The following is a 22,931-nucleotide window of genomic DNA, read 5'->3' on the forward strand; positions in this document are numbered from 1 at the left end:
CGACCTGTTACGGTCTTCATCAGGGCTAACAACACACAGAGCAACAAACTCATTAAATAGGGCTGGAACCAGGTGGGGACCAGTCCAGTAATTACAATTAACCACTTAGAAAATGATCACGTGGTTCAGCTCATTACATCGTTATTACAATAGGAACAATCAGGCAATCATTAAGTAGAAAAAAAGGAAAAAGAAACAAGTGAAAAAAAGGAACCAACACAAGAAAAAGTACACTTAAAGCTATATACATACATTAGGAGGCTACACCATTAAAAACAAATATAGATGCAAAAATAATCTATAGGATATAAAATGTATACCGGAGGACACAGACAATAGTAAATTAAGCACAGGTCAATAAAGAGCCCAAATTAACCTATAAGAAACACATGAAGTCTATGTCCTCATTCAGGCCAGGCGGGGTAATTGCATCCAGGGTGTGAATCCAGAAAGTTTCTCTCTGGTTCAGTCTCCTGATGCGATCACCCCCCCTGGTGAGAGGTTTTATGTATTCAATACCAGTGATTCTCAACAAAGTGTCATTATTGTCATGACAGTGACTAAAATGTCTGGCTATAGGGTAATTAGAATTATTAATACGAATGGCATATTTATGCTCAGCCAGGCGGTCTCTTAGGCGGCGCTTGGTTCTGCCTATATAAAACACATCAGGACAAGGACATGTGAGACGATAGACCACATGTGTGGTACTACAATTAATGAAATCATTGATTTTATATATCTTCTGTGTTTTGAGGTCTGAAAAGGTTTTTGCCTGAAGTACATTAGAACAATGAGGACAATTCATACATTTATAGGTCCCTATGGGTTTGTGAAGCCAAGATGTCTTATTATCAGGAGGAAGATAACTGTGAACCAATTTGTCCCTTATTGTGGGAGCTCTCCTAAAAGAAAAGATGGGAGGTTCAGGAAACACACTGCGGAGGGATGGGTCACTTTCTATAATAGCCCAGTTAGATCTGATGATATTTTGTATACGTGAGGCCGCAGTGCTGTATTGGGAGACAAAAAAGGGGCGGGGTTGACTATGGTTAGTGCGCTTCCTTTTTACCAGAAGCTCAGGACGGTTTATTTCAAGTGCCTTATTACGTGCACACGAAATATTGGTGGGTTTATAGCCCCTCTCCCTAAAGCGGTTGCCCATATCTGCTGCCTTAGTATCAAAATCGCTGTCACAAATACGGCGCAATCTTTGAAATTGGCCAAAAGGGATATTTTTAATTAGGTGTGGCGGGTGGAATGAATCCGCTCTTAACAGTGTGTTCCTTGAAATCTCCTTCCTATAAATCGTTGTGTGAAGGTTCCCCAAGTCATCTTTGTAGATGGTCAAATCAAGGAAATTAATGGTCTGCTGCGAGTATTCAATAGTGAGTCTGATGTTTTCATTCAAAGAATTTAAATAAGTATGGAATTGTAGGAGTTGTGTCTCAGACCCACTAAACACCAGCAGCAAATCATCAATGTAACGACCGTACCAAGTAATATATTGAAACCAAGGATTAATAGGATTTAGCACAAACATCTCCTCCCAATGGCCCAGGTAAAGACAAGCATAGTTAGGAGAGAAGCAGGAACCCATCGGTACACCGATAATTTGTTTGTACACTTCATCAGTAAACAAGAAAACATTATTATGAATAATCCATTCAGTTAACATAAGGATAAACTCAGTAGGAGGTGAAGTCTCTCTGTCGGAGAGAAAATGTTTCAAAGCATGTAAACCTTCCTTGTGATCGATGTTAGTGTACAGTGACTCCACATCCATGGTGACTAGAAGTTGTGACTTACAATTACCCAGGCTAGCAATTTTATTCAATACATCGGTTGTGTCCTCAATAAATGAAGGAAGCTTCTTATTAAAAGGCTTAATATAAAAGTCAATAAATTTAGAAGCAGGTTCACTCAAAGTACCGTTGCCTGATATAATCGGGCGGCCAGGAGGATTATCAAACGGTTGTTTGTGAATTTTAGGAAGTAAATAAAAAGAAGCGGTCATAGGACACTCAACCGAGAGGTATTTAAATTCTTGTTCAGAGATCCAATTGGACTCCCTGGCGTTAGTTAAGAGAGCCCGGAATTCTGACATCATGTTGCCTAGGGGGTTGTTAGGAAGTTTAATATAATGTTTAGAATTCAACTGTCGTTTCGCCTCAATGATATATTGCTCTTTGGACAGAACAACAACAGCGCCACCCTTGTCCGCGGGTCGAACAATGATATACTCATTCTTAGAAAGTTCATTAAGAGCTAAGCGCTCCTTGTGTGTCAAATTGTTTTTGGGTTTGATACCCGAGTCATATGTGTCACCAAACAGATTGTCAATGTCATGATCAACTTTCCTGGTGAATGCAATGAGAGAGGGATTAGAAACCAAGGGAGTGAACCGGGATTTAGGTTTAAATATAGACGAGGGGACAGGTGGCAATTCAGTGTCTGTCTGGGTTGTGCAAGAATCAGAGCTCGAAACCGGACTTGTAACAGAGGTCGGGTTCGGGAAACGGTGGGTATGTTCAGATTGGTGGTGATGCCATGTCTTTAGATGTAAGTTCCGATAAAAGCGGAATAGATCTATCCTGGTATCAAACAAAGTTGTATTATACGTGGGGGAAAAAGACATACCTTTCGCTAGCACACTCAATTGATCACTGCTTAGGCTAACACCAGATAGATTAACTACCGATAGTGTTTCCTCGGCTGGCTGCGTAGAGTTGTTTGTCGTATCGCCGTCCGTAGGGATGGGCGCTGCGGCTGGGCCTGGGCGCCGCCTCCTCCGACCCCTGCGTGTGCGTCGGTGTCTGGGATGGCTGTCGAGGTTGTGCTCAGGGACAGGGTAGGCCACCCTGGGTCTAAAAAATTGCCACGGTCGGTAAGCAGATTGGAAACTGACTCCTCTTCATCTCCACTACTGGCGATGTTGAAAGAGACGCTCCTGTCTGACCCGGCCCTGGAACGGTGTTGTTGATTCTTATTATGGTGCGGCGTGCGTGGGGTCCGTGGTGGCTGCACCCACTTGTAGACCCGGTCCAGTTGGTAGTCCTCCAAATCCCTTCTGAATTTGTCCACCTTCGAATCCTTCACTTCAACCTCCAATTTGCGAATCTCAGCCCGGATTTTATCATCAAAAGGAACCCGTAGATCCGGTGCTATAGTGATGGACGATTCGAGGTTTGCGATCTTGTCCTTAAGTTCATCCCGCTGTTTCTTGTATTCCTCAATCAATAACAGCATTAAGTCCATGGAACATTTATTAAGGATAGCCTCCCATTTAGCCTTAAAGCAGGCATCGGGAGTGGCAGCAGGGAACTTTTTGATGCGTAGTCCCCTGGGGATGCGTCCCTCTCTCCAGTAGTCGGAGAAAGACACAATCTCCCACTTAAGTTTCATGTCCTTTTCCAAAAGTTTTCGTAAATCATGTTCGGTCTTTTTTAGATCAAACGAGGTGCTCACGTCTTCAGGGGTTATGAGGGAATCTGTTACAATGATGCTTCTTCCCTCCTCATTGGAATACGAATGAGATTGCATAATGAGGAGTCGAAAAAGATAAAATCTCCAAACACAAAATAGAATGTGGAGCAACAAACTTGGTTGAGGACAGGTCCCGGTTCTGTCCACTGGTAACAAGGCAGAGGCAAGGAGGCAACCAGAGTGCTCAGGAGGTGTGTAGGTATAAAAAATGTATAAAAATGGTAAAAAGGTGCTCCTGGGATCAATCGGGATAACAACACGATATAAAGAAAAGAGGAGATCCGGGCACACTTGATGTCAAAAGGAGGAAATATTTTATTAAACCGACATGTTTCGACCTGTTACGGTCTTCATCAGGGCTAACAACACACAGAGCAACAAACTCATTAAATAGGGCTGGAACCAGGTGGGGACCAGTCCAGTAATTACAATTAACCACTTAGAAAATGATCACGTGGTTCAGCTCATTACATCGTTATTACAATAGGAACAATCAGGCAATCATTAAGTAGAAAAAAAGGAAAAAGAAACAAGTGAAAAAAAGGAACCAACACAAGAAAAAGTACACTTAAAGCTATATACATACATTAGGAGGCTACACCATTAAAAACAAATATAGATGCAAAAATAATCTATAGGATATAAAATGTATACCGGAGGACACAGACAATAGTAAATTAAGCACAGGTCAATAAAGAGCCCAAATTAACCTATAAGAAATATCAACCTAAAGTGTGATTAGAAATCAGAGTTCTTGAGTACATCTTTTATTTATAAGTTATATGACATTTGACCTGGCAGAATATGTCAGATGATGATGTTTCTAAAAACCTGTAGGGCGATTTAATAGCCAGATCCGTACAGGGGTGATTGAAGAGATAAATAGGGAATCATAAAAATAGAAAATACTTCATTATTGTGCCAGTTTAACCACTTTGAACTTGCCGTCCCTTTATTGCTATGATGTTGTTATTATCTTTTGTGGTTGCCCTAACAGGGCAACCAGACTATTGTTATTGTACATTTGGATACTTTGCCGCACTACTCCTCCCACAGTTTTTGCCGCACACACTCGAGCCATATGTCAAATCGACCGGCTTCATCGGGAATCGTGTGCTTGTATTTTGTTAAGAGATCCGTTGTATAGTTTAATTGATATTAATGAATTAGTTCTCCATAGACTTATAATGGGGAAATCGAAGACAAAATGTAAGTATTTTTTTCCCTTGGAGACCGTAAGCGCCATATTTACAAGACTTGGGGGGAGGTTCATAATAATTATGAAAATTAATTGAAAGGGAATTACATCAGTCGGCTTCATGGTGGCGCTATTACAGCCCACTTTGCGTTTTTCCCTATAACTCTTGAACCGTAAGTCGTCAAATCTAAATTTATTTTTCCATGGATTCCTTGGGTCATGATGCATTTCCACATATAGGCCACGCCCATTTTCGTCAAGGAAAAAAATCCTGTAAATTAGAATTTTCTCCAAAACACACTTTTGGCTTCTCCTCCTACAGATTTTGTCCAAATCTCACAAAAATTGGCACACATGATCTCCGGACCTATCCGATTAAAAGACCAACTGCAGAATTTTGGTAGTGCGTATACTTCGGCCGTAATCGTCGTCCGAAGTTAGTAGGAGGGGCCTATTTTACAAAAAAATACCACAAATCACGAACGGAATGTCCAAACCATCCCAAATTTGAATCACATGTCCTGGGTGGTTCAATCAACCAAGTTCCAAAAGCAATTCCATTTTCATCCATAGGGAGCGCCGCAAATGCGAAAAATGTAACCGATTGTTGCAAAAACATGATTTTGGGGGGATAAATCCCCTCGAAATTGGCTAGCAACATTAGTGGGAGGGGCCTATGTAAGCGACTGCGGCAACAACAAAATTGCAACCTTTCCAGTTTATATTCATATTTGAACAGAAAAGAGAGGTCGCACACAATGCATCGCATCGCGACGCATTGTGAGCTTGTAGATCAGCTATTTTCAAATGGTCGAAATGTATATAGGGTTGAAGTGGTTACAGTAATGTATGTTTTTCTAATCAAAATGTAAATCTCCAAAGTTTTCAAATAATTGTAGTGGAGTAAAAGTACAAATGTTGGCTCTGAGATGTAGTGGAGTAGATGTAAATGTATTGGAAATTGGAAATTTTGGAATACAGTCAAGTAAAGTACAAATACATCAAAATTGTACTTAAGTACATTATTTGAGTAAATGTACTTAGTTACTTTCCACCACTGGGTTAACGGCAGGAGGATGAGTTAACAAAACGTCAATAAAGAGAGAAGTATATGACCAAGCTGTCCGTCTGATGACAAAAAAGATTACGAAAGAAAGGAGAGAGAAGTATGACTAAGACACAGAAGTGGTCAATGTTATCCTCAACTTCATATTGACATCTGTTGTCCAGATCATATCTCACACCAGGGCTGCAGGGCTGAATCATTCAGGCCGCGGTAGTCAAGTCATACACCCAGCCAGGCCACCCTATCCCGACCCTATACCCACACGCGTGTACGTTTGGATTACAACAGAGCCATAGAGTATAGACAGAGTTGCGACATTGAGGGGGCAGAAAACAGCCCGGTCACGTGGTTCATGTACTCGCGCGAGCCCCCTACAATACATTCTGTAAACTTCCGGTGTCCCTATTCGCCAATAGAAGTCTATGTAGAAGAAGACTGGCCCCATGAAGTGAACGGAGTTGTCGTAGCTCTGTCTATACTCTATGGGCTCTGGATTACAAGTAGGGCTGCACGATATGGACAAAATTTCATATCTCTGTATTTATGCCAAATATTGCGATATCGATACGATATACGATATTACCGTTAAAATTTCATATTCTACATTTTAAGTGTTGCAACACTTATACATACACGTGTGGGGATTGAAAAACCATAAAACCTGGGTGATCTACTGTATGCTATCAAATTGTATGTTTATTCACGCAGCATAGTACTGTACAGTACGATACATTATCTGGCTGATTTTAGTTTCTACCCTTCTAAGGACCAGCTGAGACCCCAACTTTGAGAACCAATGGTGTAGTGACGGGCGGGAACCCCTTTTGGTGTTTTAAGAATTATGTTATAACACTTTATTTATTATTAGTGTGGTTGACAGACTATTGTAATTGTAACTCTTTATTTTTACTGGAGTAAGACTTTTTTTAAAACGCTACTCCTCCCACAGTTTTGACTGTACGCACTTGAGCCATATGTCAAATCGACCGACTTCATCGGGAATGGTGTGCTTGCTATAGATAAATGTTGTATAGTTTAATTGATATTAATTAATTAGTGAATTAATTTTCCCCATTCACTTAACATGGGAAGATCTAAAAGTCCAACTCAAGTATTTTTTTCTCTGACACCATAATAGCTATAGTTACAAGACTTGGCAGGGAGGTTCATAATAATTACGAAAATTAATTATCATATAATTACATCGGTCGGCCTCAAAATTATTTTGTCCCTGGATTCCTTGGGTCATGACGCATCTCCCCATATAGGCCACGCCCATTTGCGTCATGATAGATTTTCCGCCATTTTTAATTTTCTCCAAAAAACACTTTTTGCTCCTCCTCCTACAAACTTTGTCCAAATCTCACAAAAATCGGTACACATGATCTCTGGACCTTTCCGTTGAAAACACCACAGGCGGAATTTTGATGCGTATCGTTCGGCCGTAATCGGCTTCCGAAGTTAGTGGGAGGGGCCTATTTTACAAAAAACGCCACAAATCACAAACCATATGTCCAACCCACCCCAAATTTGAATCAGATATCGCGGGTGGTTTAATCAACCAAAAGCAATTCCATTTTCATCCATAGGGGGCGCCGCAAATGCAAAAAAAAATACCGTTTGTTGCAGAATTCTTTTTTTGGGGGCATAAATACCCTCCGAATTACTTACACATGATCACAGGTGTGACTTGAAATTGTAATTGGCTAGCAACGTTAGTGGGAGGGGCCTAGGTGCGGCAACCACACTTCGCAATTTTTTAAAATTGCGACCTTTCTAGTTATATTACTTGCGCAAGCAAAGCTCGCAAGTACTGTAATCGGCTGTCGGTGGCGTCGCTCTGCAAACCAGGGACCAATTATGTATGTATGTCGGTACATTCCACCAGCCAATAAGAAACCACTGTTCTCGATGAAGTACGTTTCAAAATTGGTATAAGGTCAATAGGGGGTACGTACGTATGTGTGTATGTCGGTGTACTCCACCGGGCAAAGATTTACCACTGACCACTGCTGTATTTCAAACCTAGACAGCAGCAGAGAGCTTTAGGACTCAGAGCAGCAGTCGTACCCAGACATCAGCAGAGAGCTTTAGTACTCAGAGCAGCAGTCGTACCCAGACATCAGCAGAGAGCTTTAGTACTCAGAGCAGCAGTCGTACCCAGACATCAGCAGAGAGCTTTAGTACTCAGAGCAGCAGTCGTACCCAGACAGCAGCAGAGAGCTTTAGGACTCAGAGCAGCAGTCGTACCCAGACATCAGCAGAGAGCTTTAGGACTCCGAGCAGCAGTCGTACCCAGACATCAGCAGAGAGCTTTAGTACTCAGAGCAGCAGTCGTACCCAGACAGCAGCAGAGAGCTTTAGGACTCAGGAGCAGCAGTCGTACCCAGACAGCAGCAGAGAGCTTTAGGACTCAGAGCAGCAGTTGTACCCAGACAGCAGCAGAGAGCTTTAGGACTCAGAGCAGCAGTCGTACCCAGACAGCAGCAGAGAGCTTTAGTACTCAGAGCAGCAGTCGTACCCAGACAGCAGCAGAGAGCTTTAGGACTCAGAGCAGCAGTCGTACCCAGACAGCAGCAGAGAGCTTTAGTACTCAGAGCAGCAGTCGTACCCAGACAGCAGCAGAGAGCTTTAGGACTCAGAGCAGCAGTCATACCCAAGCAGCAGCAGAGAGCTTTAGGACTCAGAGCAGCAGTCGTACCCAGACAGCAGCAGAGAGCTTTAGGACTCAGAGCAGCAGTCGTACCCAGACAGCAGCAGAGAGCTTTAGTACTCAGAGCAGCAGTCGTACCCAGACAGCAGCAGATAGCTTTAGGACTCAGAGCAGCAGTCGTACCCAGACAGCAGCAGAGAGCTTTAGGACTCTGGTGGCAGCCCAGTCTATGGAGTTTGTATGATACTTGATGACCCTTGACAGCAGTGGTGAGCGCACCTAGTTATTATTACATTAATTAATTTTTATATTTTAATAATTTCTGAGGGGCGCTAGCCCCACCTATATCCAGCTTTTAGTGTATGTTCACAAACTTTGTCCTACACAAACATTAAATTCCTGTTGACAATGAATGGAGAATTTTACATCATAGTGTTCAGAGCATAGTGTCTATTTTATGCCATGATGATGTACGATGATAAGAGCACCCCTCACTTCACACAGGTGTGATTTTATTTTGTATATAGCTAGTTTGGGGACCTCTGATCTAGCGGATCTCCAGAGCCACAAGTCAACAACACTGTTGTCATTCAGACAACAAGAACACAAAGGAATGGTTTTGTGTGTGTGTGTGTGTGTGTGTGTGTGTGTGTGTGTGTGTGTGTGTGTGTGTGTGACAGCGGGGATACTGGCATGCGACTGCGTGTCACTTTACAATTATGGAAGGAGGATGTTGACTTTTAACTTAAAATGCACTTAATTGGCAAACGATTTAAAAAAAAAACATTAATATTGAACTAAAGACAAACATTAAACCTGTGTATAGAAGGGGCTAGCGCCCCTCAAAAAGAATAATAGAATCATGTGGACCTCCAAAGTGGAACTGGGACATCATGAGAGCAGCCTGTGACGCCACTCATCTATCGGTGACATGTCCATGTCGGGTGGAAACCTTCCTTTTGTATTATTATTTTAAATATATTTTAAAATAGTGGAAACAGCCATTCTACAAGCTCACAGCGTGCTGCAACGTGTTGTGAGCATATGTGCTATTTTCTCTACTTTTGTGTGACACTTGGGTGTATTAGATCATTCATTTAGCTTTAACAAAATATGATTTCGATTCTATTTTAAAACAAAAAAAAGCCTGGGTATAGATAGGCTAGATCCCGATTGACTTCAATTATAAAATGTATTTAACCTGGTTTGTGACATATAAGCTAAGACTATAAGACCACAATAACTACACTCCTGCAGTCACACAGAAAAATACGGGGGGATACATTGATGGCCCCCAGGGGCCTTGGCCAGGGCTCTGCTGTATAACTGTTCTCTGTTCCAGTGTGTGCTGGTTGGAAGTGAAGGGGAGACACCTGGCCACTGTCTCCCCACACAGTATAAAATACCTGCCCTGTCAAAACTTCAATCTCTTCATTCCTCTCCAGGCTATAGGAGCGGCCACAGTTAATTTGGGAAGCATGTTTACCTGCCTGTTTATGTTGTAGACTACATTCCTTGCTTTACCTTTTTCTCCTCCACTGTTTGTTATTAAAAATCCCCACTTCCTTCATACAGTATACCCTCCTCCATGTGACCAGGTGTCCAAATGGAACCTAAATGGGTCTTTAACTCTTTTTTTTCTTTATTTTTAAAAATTGAGACACATGTTTTTAGAGTCTAAGTCCTAGTACTCCCACGGCCGACCAACACAGGTGCCAGCCCAGCCCGTACTAGGATACATGCTATGACCAATATCGCCCTCCCCGCCCAGCTATCCCCCTCTCCCCAAACACAGGCCAATGTTCGCATAGACACCAGACAAATCCGGATGAACTGCGGTGGATTCAAACCCACAACCTCAATCAATCAGATTTATTGTCACTTCCACAATATACACTGGGCATACAGGGGAGCAAAATACCGTTCTCCACGGCTCATGATGCTTCACATTTAAAAACAATAGACATTAAAAAGAGGCAAAGCCTTTTAAAAAACATTAAAAGGTAAAAGGAGCAGACAACATTAGCAGGAGAAAGTGCTGATGCATTCAAAGTGCATATGTGTAAAGTGCTATTCATCTCTCAGGATGTTGGCCTATGTGGCGAGCATTCAGTGTCCTGATGGTTTGGGGGAAGAAACTGTTGGACAGCCTGCTGGTGCTTCCTCCTAGGCTCTTGAACCTCCTACCAGATGGCAGGAGTTCAAGGAGATGGTGGGAGGGGTCGGTCATAATACTCATGGCCTTCCTGACACAACGGTCTGTGTATATGTCAGCTATGGGGGGAGGGGGACACTTGTGATCTTCTCCGCTGCTCTCACTATCCTCTGTAGGGACTTGCGGTCGGCATCTGTGCAGTTCCCATACCAGACAGTGATGCAGTACGTCAGGACGCTCTCGATGGTTCCTCTGTAGAACGATGTCATAATAGAGGGGGGGGGAGTTCACTTTTTTCAGTCTCCGCAGGAAGTACAGGCGTTTCTGGGCTTTCTTGGTGATAGCTGAGATGTTAGTGGACCACTTTAGGTCGTCAGCAATATGCACCCCCAGGAACTTAGTGCTTTGTACCCTTTCCACAGCAGCACCTTTGTGGTGATGGTGGGCAGGGACTTTACCACTACGCCACCCAAGCACTCTTGTGAGTCTGTAACAGAGGGATGGGTCTGGTCAAAGGGAAGTACCAACTGGACCCATAGGATTTTGCAGTGTAGACTACTGGGGTCAGAGATTAAAAGAACATAGTATCAAATGGGGTCTGTGGCCTAATTCATATATCAAACGGGGGGTCCCTTGAAATGAAAAAGAATCACTGAAATAACAGGATGAGGGGCTCACATCCCTTCATGTTTAGTTTGTTCTTTATCATCTGATGAAGTCTGCGCCTCAGTTTGCTCTTCATCTATGGGCCCTTTGGAAGACCTTTCCTCCATTTTCTCTTTATCTGCAGAAGCACATTCTTCCCTTTTCTCTTCTTTATCTGCAGAAGCACATTCTTCCCTTTTCTCTTCTTTATCTGTGGAAGCACATTCTTCCTTTTTCTCTTTATCTGCGGAAGTTTGCTTTTTATCCATGGACCCTGTAGAAGCCCCAGGGAAGTACAGAGGCAGATTCCTCAGATAGATCTCATTATCCTTAAGCTCGAACACACAGAAGATGAACCTGTCAAACTTGTCGTGATGCTCATCCAGATATTCCCTCACTGTCGCCAATGCCTCGCATGCAGCCTTCTCCCGTGGGTAGCTGTAGATGCCGGTGGAGATACAAGGCACGGCCAGAGAGCGAATGTTGTTCTGGACAGCGAGCTCCAGGGCGCTCTTGTAGCACGCCCTCAGACTGGCCCTGTCCTCCGCCCCTACGCATCCAAAGACTATAGGTCCCACCGTGTGGATCACAAACTTTGCCGGGAGGTAGTAGCCGCCTGTGATCTTGGACTGGCCCGTGTGGCAGCCATTGAGGCTAGCACACTCCTTCACCAGCTTGTTACCGGCAGCATCATGGATGGCTCCGTCTACTCCGCTCCCCCCCAGCAAGGCCCTGTTGGCTGCGTTGACGATGGCGTCTATCTCCAGCTTTGTGATGTCACCGCGTATGAGGGATATCTTCTGGTCCAGCTTCTCGTTCCTGGGGTAGCGGGGCTTATCATTGCCATTTGATGTGGGAGTGAAAATGGGGATGTCTTTCAGGGAAATATGTCCAGTCCTGTAGAATTGTCGCCTGTCCTCAACGGACAGGGATAGCAGGTAGTCCTTGGTTTCCTTCCAGGAGTTCGACCTGGCTCGCTCACCACTGCGGTAATATGCACTCATGACCTGTTTGTTTGACCTTTTGTTTGAATAATAAAATACCAAGAAACCAGCAGGATAAGCATGCACACAGGTGTCAATTGATCAAAATCACAGAGGACTCTTTCGTGGCAATATATATGTGCATTACACCATGACGTATGACCTATATGTGCCATGTCATCAATGCCACGCCCCTAATCCCAAATATGGAAATTAGTTGACTGGCATCATAGACTGCCCACATAATTCAAAATCCACTTTCTTTCTTTCTTTGCCAGAATATCCGTTGTCAGAATGCAGTACCCATTTTATGATGTCGTATCAGAGATATCCATATATGAGCATACTGTATACTCCAGTACTATTAACAATCGGGCCGATCACGTCATTTTCCAAAGATCGGAATCGGATCGCGAGCAAAAAACGTGATCGTGACATCCCAATATTTTATCCATATCATGATGTTAAACTGGATATTATCCGTGATTTTGGATATTGTACTGTGATATGCCATATAGGGCCCTATTATGCGTGTCTTAAGTACCAGGTCTTATTCCTTAACTTAAGACCTGGAGGCGTGATCAATGCCATTTGGCTATTCTGAGTGGCCAAATGGCATTGACCACGCCTCCAGGTCTTAAGTTAAGGAATAAGACCTGGTACTTAAGACACGCATAATAGGGCCCACTGTGTTCTATAAAAATATAAATATCGGATTGGGAAAAATCGTTTTGGCAGACTATACTCAAGATCAAATGATCAGAATCTGATCAGGAGCAAAGAATCGTGATTGGGACATCCTATTGCCAGGTATTAATTAATTCTCCCGCCACCGCCAGTATTTTGTCGACCCACGGGTCCAATCCACTTTATTTATATAGCACGTTTCAAAACTCAAGGTTTACAAAGTGCTGTACAGATTTTCACCAAATACACTATAGCTAAAACACAAAAAACAGCAAGTACACACAGTACATGAGTACAAGACAGTGAAACAACTGAGACACATCACTGAAAAGTACAAGATGCATCAGACAGTGAAACAAAAGTAAACATGGACCAAAGAAACTCTCAAGCGGGGTTAAAAGCCAAGGTATAAAGGTGGGTCTGAAAGGTGTAGTGAAATTGCTTTTTGGGAATTTTATTTTGAAGTTTAACCCTCCAGGCTATGGGACGTAGGTCCACGCGTATGCAGAGTGGTTTGTTTACAAAGAGAGACGGCAGAAAAGCGGGATTTTTTTCCTAACCTGTACACAACCTATATACATATTTTAGCGTGATGTTTAAGTTGAAAACGATTAATACACAGTCTGGATGTCATCTTGAATTGGATTAAAAACGGAGGATTTCTGTAATCGGTAGCAGCTGTGTTTGGAGGACGTGCAGCAATGGGAATCAAATGGGTTTTTATTGATGTGTACACTGTACAGTAGCTCTACACGTCATCACGCAGCACTTTTTCGTTTTAAGGAAGTAATTACATTTTATGGTCTTTTGATATAAAAACACACATGAGAATTTTCCAAATGTTTTGGCATCCATTGTTAGGTATGCCCATATGATGACCACGGATATGGTCTAAACGTGTGAAAAACTTAATTTTCATTTCACTACACCTTTAAGGCGAGATTTAAAAGTCTCGATGGAAGGGGCCAATTCACCCTTTTGTCAAGTCCCGCCCATTGTTGTGCCCCTCTTCGCACCCATTGGTTGCTGTTTCGTGGTTGGACAAAAATCCTCTCAATAAGGTGTCTTTCAGTTGCTGCGTATTTATATTCTGTGCGTTCAATTCTTATTTTAAACGTTGTCAGTAAAAAGGAACATCACAGGCGCAGCATGGTGACTGGGCATATATTATGTTTGTTTTTAGTTTTTCCCCAAAATGATGTTATAGCTAATTCAACATAAACAAGGCGGAACCAGGGCGAGTCAGAAAGAGCTGAAGCACATTCCATAATGTGGGGGCTACAACGGAGAAGGCACTTTCACCTCTGGACTTTAAGCGGGTCTTCTGTGTCCACGATGTAAAGGATGTGTGGAGCAGCAGACGGTCATCTTTTCTTTAACCCGGATAATACATTTTGTAACCGTGATCATCGGTTCTTTAGTTATGGGCCGTTGACTATAGCTTGTTTTGACCACAATGAGCAATCTGGGAAAATAATCCGAGATAAATGCATTTTATATGACAGCATTATTGAAGTGGTCTTTTCACTTCCGTCCGGTTCATTTCTGGTTGTATCCGTCTCCTAAAAACATAGTCTCATCCATACGTTGGCGAAGAGTGCCCTCAGGCGCTCGCTGGCCAAGTGGTCCAGGCGCTTACCACATATAGGTGTTGGCCTGAGTGCTTTGCGTGTTCGAGTCCCGTTCATGACGACCTTTGCTGCATGTCTCTCCCCTTCTCTCTCTCCCTCTTTCCTGTCAGTCTTCACTTGATACTATCAATAAAGGCAGAAAAGCCAAAAACAAATCTTTAAGGTTAGTGTAAACCACTGAAAAGACCATAGGATGCAATACTGTATGCTTGATGGCAGTAAATGTGTTAAGCCAGAGTAGTAAGCTAACAAGGTGTAGCCTGGAAACCAGATGATTCTGCCATTGCAAAAAAACACGTGTGAAGTGAGGGGCGCTCTTATCGTCATACATCATCATACATCTGCATTCCGTGCTCAGTCAATCAAATCATCGTTATTTGGTACACACAAACGCACAACGCTGGGCATAGAAAAGGCCCTCAAGGTGCAGGACAATTGAAGAAGTAATTTGGGTGCATTGGGGCCGTGGGGGCGACCCAGTAGCCAAGTGGGTTAGGGTGCATACCACATCGATTAAGCGCGTGTGCTTATCTTTTCTCTCAATGTGTTTTTCCACCAGTTGACCTTCAGTCAATCTCACAATCTAACTAAACTCTTGATAAGCTATAGCATTAGCATGTTAACAGAGGCCAATTAATTTCATCGGCGTGATCCCCATGTCGGCCGCTAGTTCTGTCATTTAGGAATGTGAGGTTATACCATCACTTTGTTTTGTGTTGTACACTCGTTGGTGTGGTCCGGTATATGTTGTCTGTTCAACACTCGTTTGTCAATACATAGTGATGGTCTTGGTGTGCGTGAGTGCGTGCGTACGTGCGTGCTAATCTGTTAAGAATTTTCTACCTAACTGTATTCCTCAGTAATGGCACCGCAACTACCACTACAGTATGTGGCTTCCGTGTGCAGTTAGGGTTAGGGACAGAGTTAGTATTGAGTGCGTCGCAATAGCAGTGCGTCAGAATAGTGGGTTTTGGAATGCCAGTGTGTGACCGGGGGGAGCGTTCTATGAAAGAAATGGGGGCGAGTATTTTTTGGGTTACCCACGACTACAGTATATAGACCTGCTCTGCAGGAACAACAACCTAGATTTTGGTTAAGCCAGTAACTGTAAACCAGCAATGACACTGCGATTTGGATCGATTTGCACTGGGTGCAAGATAGGACCCATTTCCTAACCACCTACAGTATAGTCTCATAAACACTGCCTCCTTACCACATATTATGTCGATGTGTTCTAGACTCTGGTAGGCCTATTTATAAACCGGGGAGCTAGCTGTGCTAAAGCTAAATGTTTTGCCACTCTTGTTAATAACTCTAGAAGTATGAAAACATTGCGAAGTGTGTGTGTGTGTGTGTGTGTGTGTGTGTGTGTGTGTGTGTGTGTGTGTGTGTGTGTGTGTGTGTGTGTGTGTGTGTGTGTGTGTGTGTGTGTGTGTGTGTGTGTGTGTGTGTGTGTGTGTGTGTGTGTGTGTGTGTGTGTGTGTGTGTGTGTGTGTGTGTGTGTGTGTGTGTGAGCGTGCGTGCGTGCGTGTGTGGGGGGGGGGGGGGTGTTTGCAGTGCAAATCTGTGAATACTTCATGGGTGAGTAGTTGGAGAAACAGTGGGGGAGGGGTGGGAGGGACAAAGGCAGGGGAGAGGAAAGGAGACGAGAGCTCAGAGGAGAGGAGAAGAGAGCACAGAGAAGTAGAGGAGACGAGAGTTGAGGAAAGGAGAGGAGAGAGGAGGAATGAAGAGGAGAGAGGAGGAGTGGAAAAGTACAACTATCTGCTCAGAGGGGCGGAAACTTTGACCAGGGCTGCACACAAACCAGCCAATCAGGACACACATCAATGTGTGCACAAGCACACACATGCCGTTGGCAAGAAAACATGGCCAGTGAAAGTTGAACCACAAGCCAACGTGATGCACGTAGGCAGGGACTTCCAACGTGATGCACGTAGGCAGGGACTTCCAAGACGGTGTTGACTATAGAAACCAGTCTGTTGTTTCAAACGGAGAAGTATTTCTGTAAGAAGACTGTTAGTGTCTTTACATTAGACTTTAGATTTTTACTGGTAAGACAGATAGGGTCCTCCTCCTGACCACAGTTTAACTTTACACTGACGTCGGCAGTCCCTGGACTCTGGAGTACAGCAGCATCTGGGAACCGTATATAAGGTTCCCGGTTCAATCCCCCGACTCCTCCTGGCGTTGTGTCATTGAGCAAGACACTGAAGCCATTCGTGCCAGGGACTGCCCATAACTCTGATTACTCCAACTACGTGGCTTTGCGTTGGTGCCTTGCACATAGTGTGGCCATAGTGTGTGAATGTGACACTTGACCGCATGGTCCATATCGTCGCTATTAATGTCATGATAAAGGGGTGAACAGTAGGCAAACATGGCAAAAATAGGTAAAACTTCGGCAGAGTAGCAAATCGTCCTTGCAGACTGGACGCGTTTTTCGGAAAACCGTCCAAAAAATGCTGCTAAAAATCCGAAAAACGCAGCAGTGTGCAGGGACCTTTAAGGCGGCGCGATAAAAGCCTATAGATCTTCTATTTTGCCTATTTGACATGATAACAACAAAGTACATCAAAAGGTGACAGGCAGCATGAGTCCAAATTTGGAGAAGCCTGTCATATCCTGCTCTCCATGTACTCCTCTGTTTTGAAATGATCTTAATAACCTTTGGAATTATTAATTTTAAATCAAAATTTGAATCAATATACATCACGTCAAATCTTTCTGCCTTAGTGTTAAGAGCTGTAGTTGTTTCAACTTGTTTGTAGCTTTTTAATTACTTGTAGTAGCAGTAGTCTAGTACCAGTGCGTACCCCCCCCCCCCCCCCCCCCCCCCCCCACACACACTTAAAATACGACCTTGAGTAGGCCTACTTAGAAAAGTGCTATATGAATTTCAGGTAGTAGTAGTAGTAGTTGCAGTAGTAGTTGGTGTTAATGGTATAGTATAGTATGTCTTTGTGTGTCTGTCAACAAAGAGACCACCAAATCAGGTGCTTGCAAATAGCTTTCATAATTGTTTTCTGGGTATCGATGACCTCAGCCAACTTCAAATTTGGGAATGGTTTACCTCTTAAAATTAGAGTTAGATTTTTGACAAAATATAAAACATATTATGCGCTTAATATATGTAGGCCTACTAAATTGACCTAGTGGCAGTGTGCACAATTAAGATTGTTTTTTAGATTGGTTTCGGACAGACAGGCAGACCCTGTTATATACTGTAGGCCTATTACTACAGAACCAGTTTTCTTTTTTTTACGTTCTGTTTATTCAAACCAGGTTTGGGACACAACGGGTTAAATTTATATATTGTATGCCTCAAGCCTGGGCCTTTGCTCACGCATGCACACGCACGTGCGCGCGCGCGCGCACACACACACACACACACACACAGAGAGATAGGCTTATGGGTGTTGACCGATATAATGGTAAGGGTTTTAGATCAGCTTCCATATTCTCCCTATTTCCTTTGTTCTGAAAGTCATTTATAGAAACCAAACACACATAGACAGAGAATGAGACCAGTTATAATAACAAGAATTTATTTGTTGCGTTTTTTTTAACAGTAAAAAAAAGCTCTTGTAATTAATGACAGATAGTATCAACCAATCACCTGCAGCCTAGACCAACCAACTGGATGCTGGTTGGCTACTGTGGCTCACTCCCACACAGCTCGGCCCACCTCCTCTGCATGAAACATCAACAGACCACCATTTTACACAACACACACACACTCCAACAAAATGACACCGTTCTAGCAACACTGCTGTGTGTGCCGCCATCTATCTGCACCTGTACATGTCAAAAACACCTTTAAATGAGAGGCCATTACAACACAACTGACAAAGTATAGCACCTTAAATGACATTGTAAATGCATAATAGCTGTTGGTTGGAAACCTTGTATGTCCAAAACTGTTTTTATTTATTTTTATTTTTTTAATGTTTAAAAAAACATTGTAAAATTGTGAAAAATAGCCAATGTACAAGCTGTGAGGTTGTGGATCAATTCTCAATACTTTTGTGTTTGCGGGGGGGGGGGGGGGGAAGTTGGAGATGCAATGTCTTTCTGCGTGACAGCAATGACAATTAATAAGCAGTTATCGTACTATAATAAACGACTGCCTGTGGATATACTGTATTTTACCGAGTAATAAAACACAGTTAAAATACAATCGCTGGTCAAATATGGAAAAAAGGAGGGGGAGACGACACGCCCCCCCCCCCCCCCCCCCCCCCCAATCCCCCCCCCCCCCCCAGATCAGTGAAGAGTGCATACATGTAGATACATATATTAGGACCAGCCTTTCTGCAGCTGGCCAGGGTTTCAATCTGACCAAAAGCTCTTTGCTGCATGTCACACCCCCCCGCCTCCCTCCCACCCTTCCTGTCTCTGTTTACAAAACTAATCTAAAAAAAGAAAGAAGTGAAAACAACATCTAGATCAATAGATAGATAGACCTTCTTTATTGATCCCAGAGGGGGGAAATCTAATTGTTACCTTTGCTAAGTTGTGTAAAATAGTCATTATTACATATAATAAATAACCAGTTATGTTAATGTACTATAGGCTATCATACACATTATCCATAATTTATGTTTTCCAGTCATTAATGGCCTCTGATTTAAAGTCTTACCTCCTCATGTCTTTGTTGAAATGCATCTTCATTGTAAAAAAAACAACAACAACAAGAATGCCTAGAAAAACAAACAAACAAACATGTCCAGAAGTTAAAACATGGTGTTTTCAGGCAGTGTCGTCGGTCAAAGTGTCACAGAACTCATTGAAGTCCTTCTGCATGAACTGTTCACTCTGGAGGACGTCGTCCTCGGAGGGGAAGTACTGCATGCTGTCCTCCTGATGGGGACAGTGCCAGGCCTCCTTGAGGGACAGTATGTCCGTGGCCTGCACGGTGAAAACGTGGAGCGGACCGTGTTGCCTGGGTCGGGGCGACCACTGGGACGGGGAGTAGTGGTGCTCCAGGCCAGAGTTGTCGTCCGGCAGGGCGCCCCTGGCGTTCTCCAGAACGTGCAGGTACGAGTCCATGTCCGTCAGCTCCAGCTCGCTGTCGGAGCTGCTGTCGGTCCCCGTAGAGTCCGAGCGCATCTTCATGAACTGGTACTTCTCGTGCATCAGGAACTGGTTAGTGTTCTTTGGGGCGCACATGCCTCTCGCTGCCCGGTTCCCCTTCACGTTGAAGGGCCGGAGGGACCGACCTGACGCCCCGCTGCTGTGGAAGTGTCTGGGCTGATGATGATGATGATGGTGATGATGAAGGTAGGAGTGGGGATGCTGGTGATGATGGCTGCGCTGTCCTCTCTTCCTCCCACGACTGGCCCCTACTGGGGCCTGCTGCTGCTGCCGTCCCCTGACAGCCTTGGACCATTTCTTACTGCTTCCTCCTCTCTGGTTCCATTGTGGCTGCAGCTGGTGGTGTCTGCCACCAGGCTGCCAGTGGCACAACATGGACTTTCCACACATACTGTCTTCTTCCTCTGACACCATTGGCCCCTGGCTGTCTCTTCACATGCTCCTCTCCGGCTAAACAAAGAATTAATTCAACTCTTGTTGCTCGGGGGCTGAATTCAGGGATCAAGGGGGTCACGGATAAGCCCCCGAACCCCCGTCCGAGTCTACCTTTTTACTGTCCTGTGGGTTTTTTTTGTCACCACAGGCCTTAGACAGCACATATCCTGCTCTGGCTCCCCCTTGTCTGCCTGGCCCTTAAAGCAGCTTTATTCCAAGCTCACACACACACACCCTCTTATGTCTGCTGCTATACAATCGTCTTCTGCTGCCTTTTCTGAAAAAGAAATACTACAAATAAAGATTTCTCTCTGCAGTGTTTGTGTCGTAAAAGGGGCGCGGTTGTGTTTGTTTTAGCTTCTTCTGACTGAATCAAACCTGTTTTTTTGTATGTGTCTAAGATCTATAACATAAGCTCCTTCTGTCTCACTACCAACAAACACAACTGAGATTACTGACGGTTACACAGTGTTATATGGAGCCGGAATGTTCCATTCCACTGCTTTCATGTAGGGGTTTTCGGTCGACATCACACGGTTGATATTTACACTGGTTTAAGATGGAGTTGGAATGATCCATGCCATTGCTGTCATGTAGGGGTGTTCAGTGTTTACAACAGTTTTCATGGTGTGGCTCAATGGCTCTGTAGGACCCGAGCCTAGCTGTACACAAAATGGGTCTGAGAGAGTCTGTGAGGCTATGTCAGTGGTGTCTTGTGGAAGATGTACTAGTAAAAGTACTAATACCACAATCTGTTCATATTCACATATATTCACTTTTCTGTATATTTGAGTACTGACAGTGTAACAAGTGTAATGCTTAATTGGGTCGTCCACTCACAGTTAACAGTCTTTGTATTGAGTTTGTGCTTGAAATGTACTGTAATTCTGCAAACTGTTAATAAATATTTCAATCAATCAAGCAGAATGTCCCATTTCACAAGATTTCAAATGTATAAAAATGTTTCAAAATAGCATATCACAGATCCGATCAGGTCACATTGTGAGCATATATCGGGCGTATGTTTTGTAAATATCACACCCGTGTGAAGTGAGGGGCGCTCTTATCATCTTACAACATCGAGGACTCAAACTATAATACATACAGGTATGTTTTACATGTAACCTATATTAATCTAACTCTAATATATTAAAGTCTAACTCATGTTGCTGTGATTAGGTGATAATATTAACAATCCCATTAAGTTATTGTTAATGGGATTTAATGTTTGTGTTAGGGACAAAACAAACATTAATTTCTCTTCATTGTCAATGGTGTTTTTAAAACAAACATTGAACTAAACACAAACATTAAATCTGTATGAGGGGCTAGCACCCCTCAATAATCAAAGCACCAAATGTCATTGTACACTGCCAGTAGGCAGGAGGTATAACACCACACATACCCCTCTGCAGGAGGCTAGACATCTGTAAGAGGGTCAGTCTGTGTGTCTGGAGCTGATCTCACAAAGCTCTGGACCGATCCGTGTCAGAAGTTCTTGACAGAAGTAGGCTATCTCCAAACTATATAACTTTAATTTTATAATGGAAGTCAATCCACATGGGAGCCATCAGTGACATACAGATAATATACTTGAGTCTATTTGATTGTACATAGAATTTATTGGTTGAAAATTGCATTCCTATTTGCCTGGGTTTTTTGTGGTGCAGCCACTCCATGGAACATCAATGTCCGTCCCTATGTCCATCCCTATGTCCGTATGTCCCTATGTTTAGGGTACCAATAGGGGGAAAAGTGGCGCTGTTGTGCTAGAAACAGAGAGAGAGTAGTGTTGCACTGTTGCCTGCTAATTACAATGTGGAGCGTGCATGAGAGAGAGAGAGAGTTGTCTGCTGCAGTAACTCTGTCATTTCTCGCCCGTTTCGGATGCGGGGTGGCTCGCCGGAACCGGGCCGGCACCCTGGGCACGTTCCTGTGTGTCTGGAAGTTTCGGGGACCCCCACACGGAGTTGCACCACTCAGATCACACGGGTGTGATTTATTTTTTTACACTATTCTATTGTTGTATAATGTAAAAATTGTAAATCATTGATTCACAAATCTAGTTTTATTAACCCTATATTATTTGACCAGAGTCACCCAGTTGTCTACACTAGCCCCCCCTCCTTTTCTTGCTCTATATACACCACATATCTTACTAAAAAATGAAATAGCAGATCTACATGCTCACATCTTGTTGCAATGTGACACATTGTGAGCTTGTAGATCTGCTATTTTCGAATAATGTTTGCCCCTAGAATAGAGGGTTAAATGATCAATGATCATGTGGTTGATGAGGCTTCATGATCATGTGGTTAAAGATATTTCTCCCCCCTCTTCCTATAAGTGAATGGTTGCTCCCGCTGTTGTTGTCAGTGCTGCTGGGTGGAAAGTGAAACATGATCCGTTGTGACAAATGGCACCATTATGTCATCAATCATAGTAACACTGCATGTAATGCCTCCCCACAATGTAACAATGACACACTTAAAAGCGAGTCACAGCTAAGTATATCCCACCGTAACCTATATGTGGTTCATACATGGTTTAATCCTTATTGTGTAATAAGACACGCTCTTGCTGTGTACACAGACTGGTGCAGATCACATCTGACTTTGGCTCTCCCCACAGAGTCTCATACACAGACAGACATATTGTGGAGAGGAGACAGTGGTGGAAGAAGTATAGTCACATTTTTGTGTGAGTAACATTGTGTGTAAAATCACTAAAATGAACAATGAGGGCATGGAGGAATGAGGAACAACAGAACATGTCTAGGAATATGTAAAGTAATAAGCAAGGTTTGATACGCATTGTCGATTTTATTTATTTTTCTTTTTCATGTTTGTTTGTGCTGTGTTTGTCTTTTGCCATTGTTTGTTTGTTCAAAAAATT

At 43.3% G+C, this 22,931-nt stretch overlaps 2 protein-coding genes across 2 annotated transcripts; both read right to left on the minus strand.

The window, feature by feature from the left end:
* Positions 1-10,677: 10,677 nt before the first annotated feature.
* On the minus strand, positions 10,678-12,207 carry LOC306929943 (ADP-ribose glycohydrolase MACROD1-like; the record flags this gene model as incomplete). Its single annotated transcript, XM_079510681.1, has 2 exons — positions 10,678-10,810; positions 11,237-12,207. 2 exons carry the CDS (start codon positions 12,205-12,207, stop codon positions 10,678-10,680), a joined length of 1,104 nt encoding a protein of 367 aa, XP_079366807.1.
* Positions 12,208-18,729: 6,522 nt separating this feature from the next.
* LOC306929020 (uncharacterized protein) lies at positions 18,730-20,465 on the minus strand. Its single transcript, XM_079509356.1, has one exon. It carries the CDS (start codon positions 20,013-20,015, stop codon positions 19,257-19,259), a length of 759 nt encoding a protein of 252 aa, XP_079365482.1. The 5' UTR covers positions 20,016-20,465; the 3' UTR covers positions 18,730-19,256.
* Between the last annotated feature and the right edge of the window lie 2,466 nt (positions 20,466-22,931).

Source organism: Electrona antarctica, assembly GCF_951216825.1.
Source record: "Electrona antarctica genome assembly, chromosome: 9".
Lineage (NCBI taxonomy): Eukaryota > Metazoa > Chordata > Actinopteri > Myctophiformes > Myctophidae > Electrona > Electrona antarctica.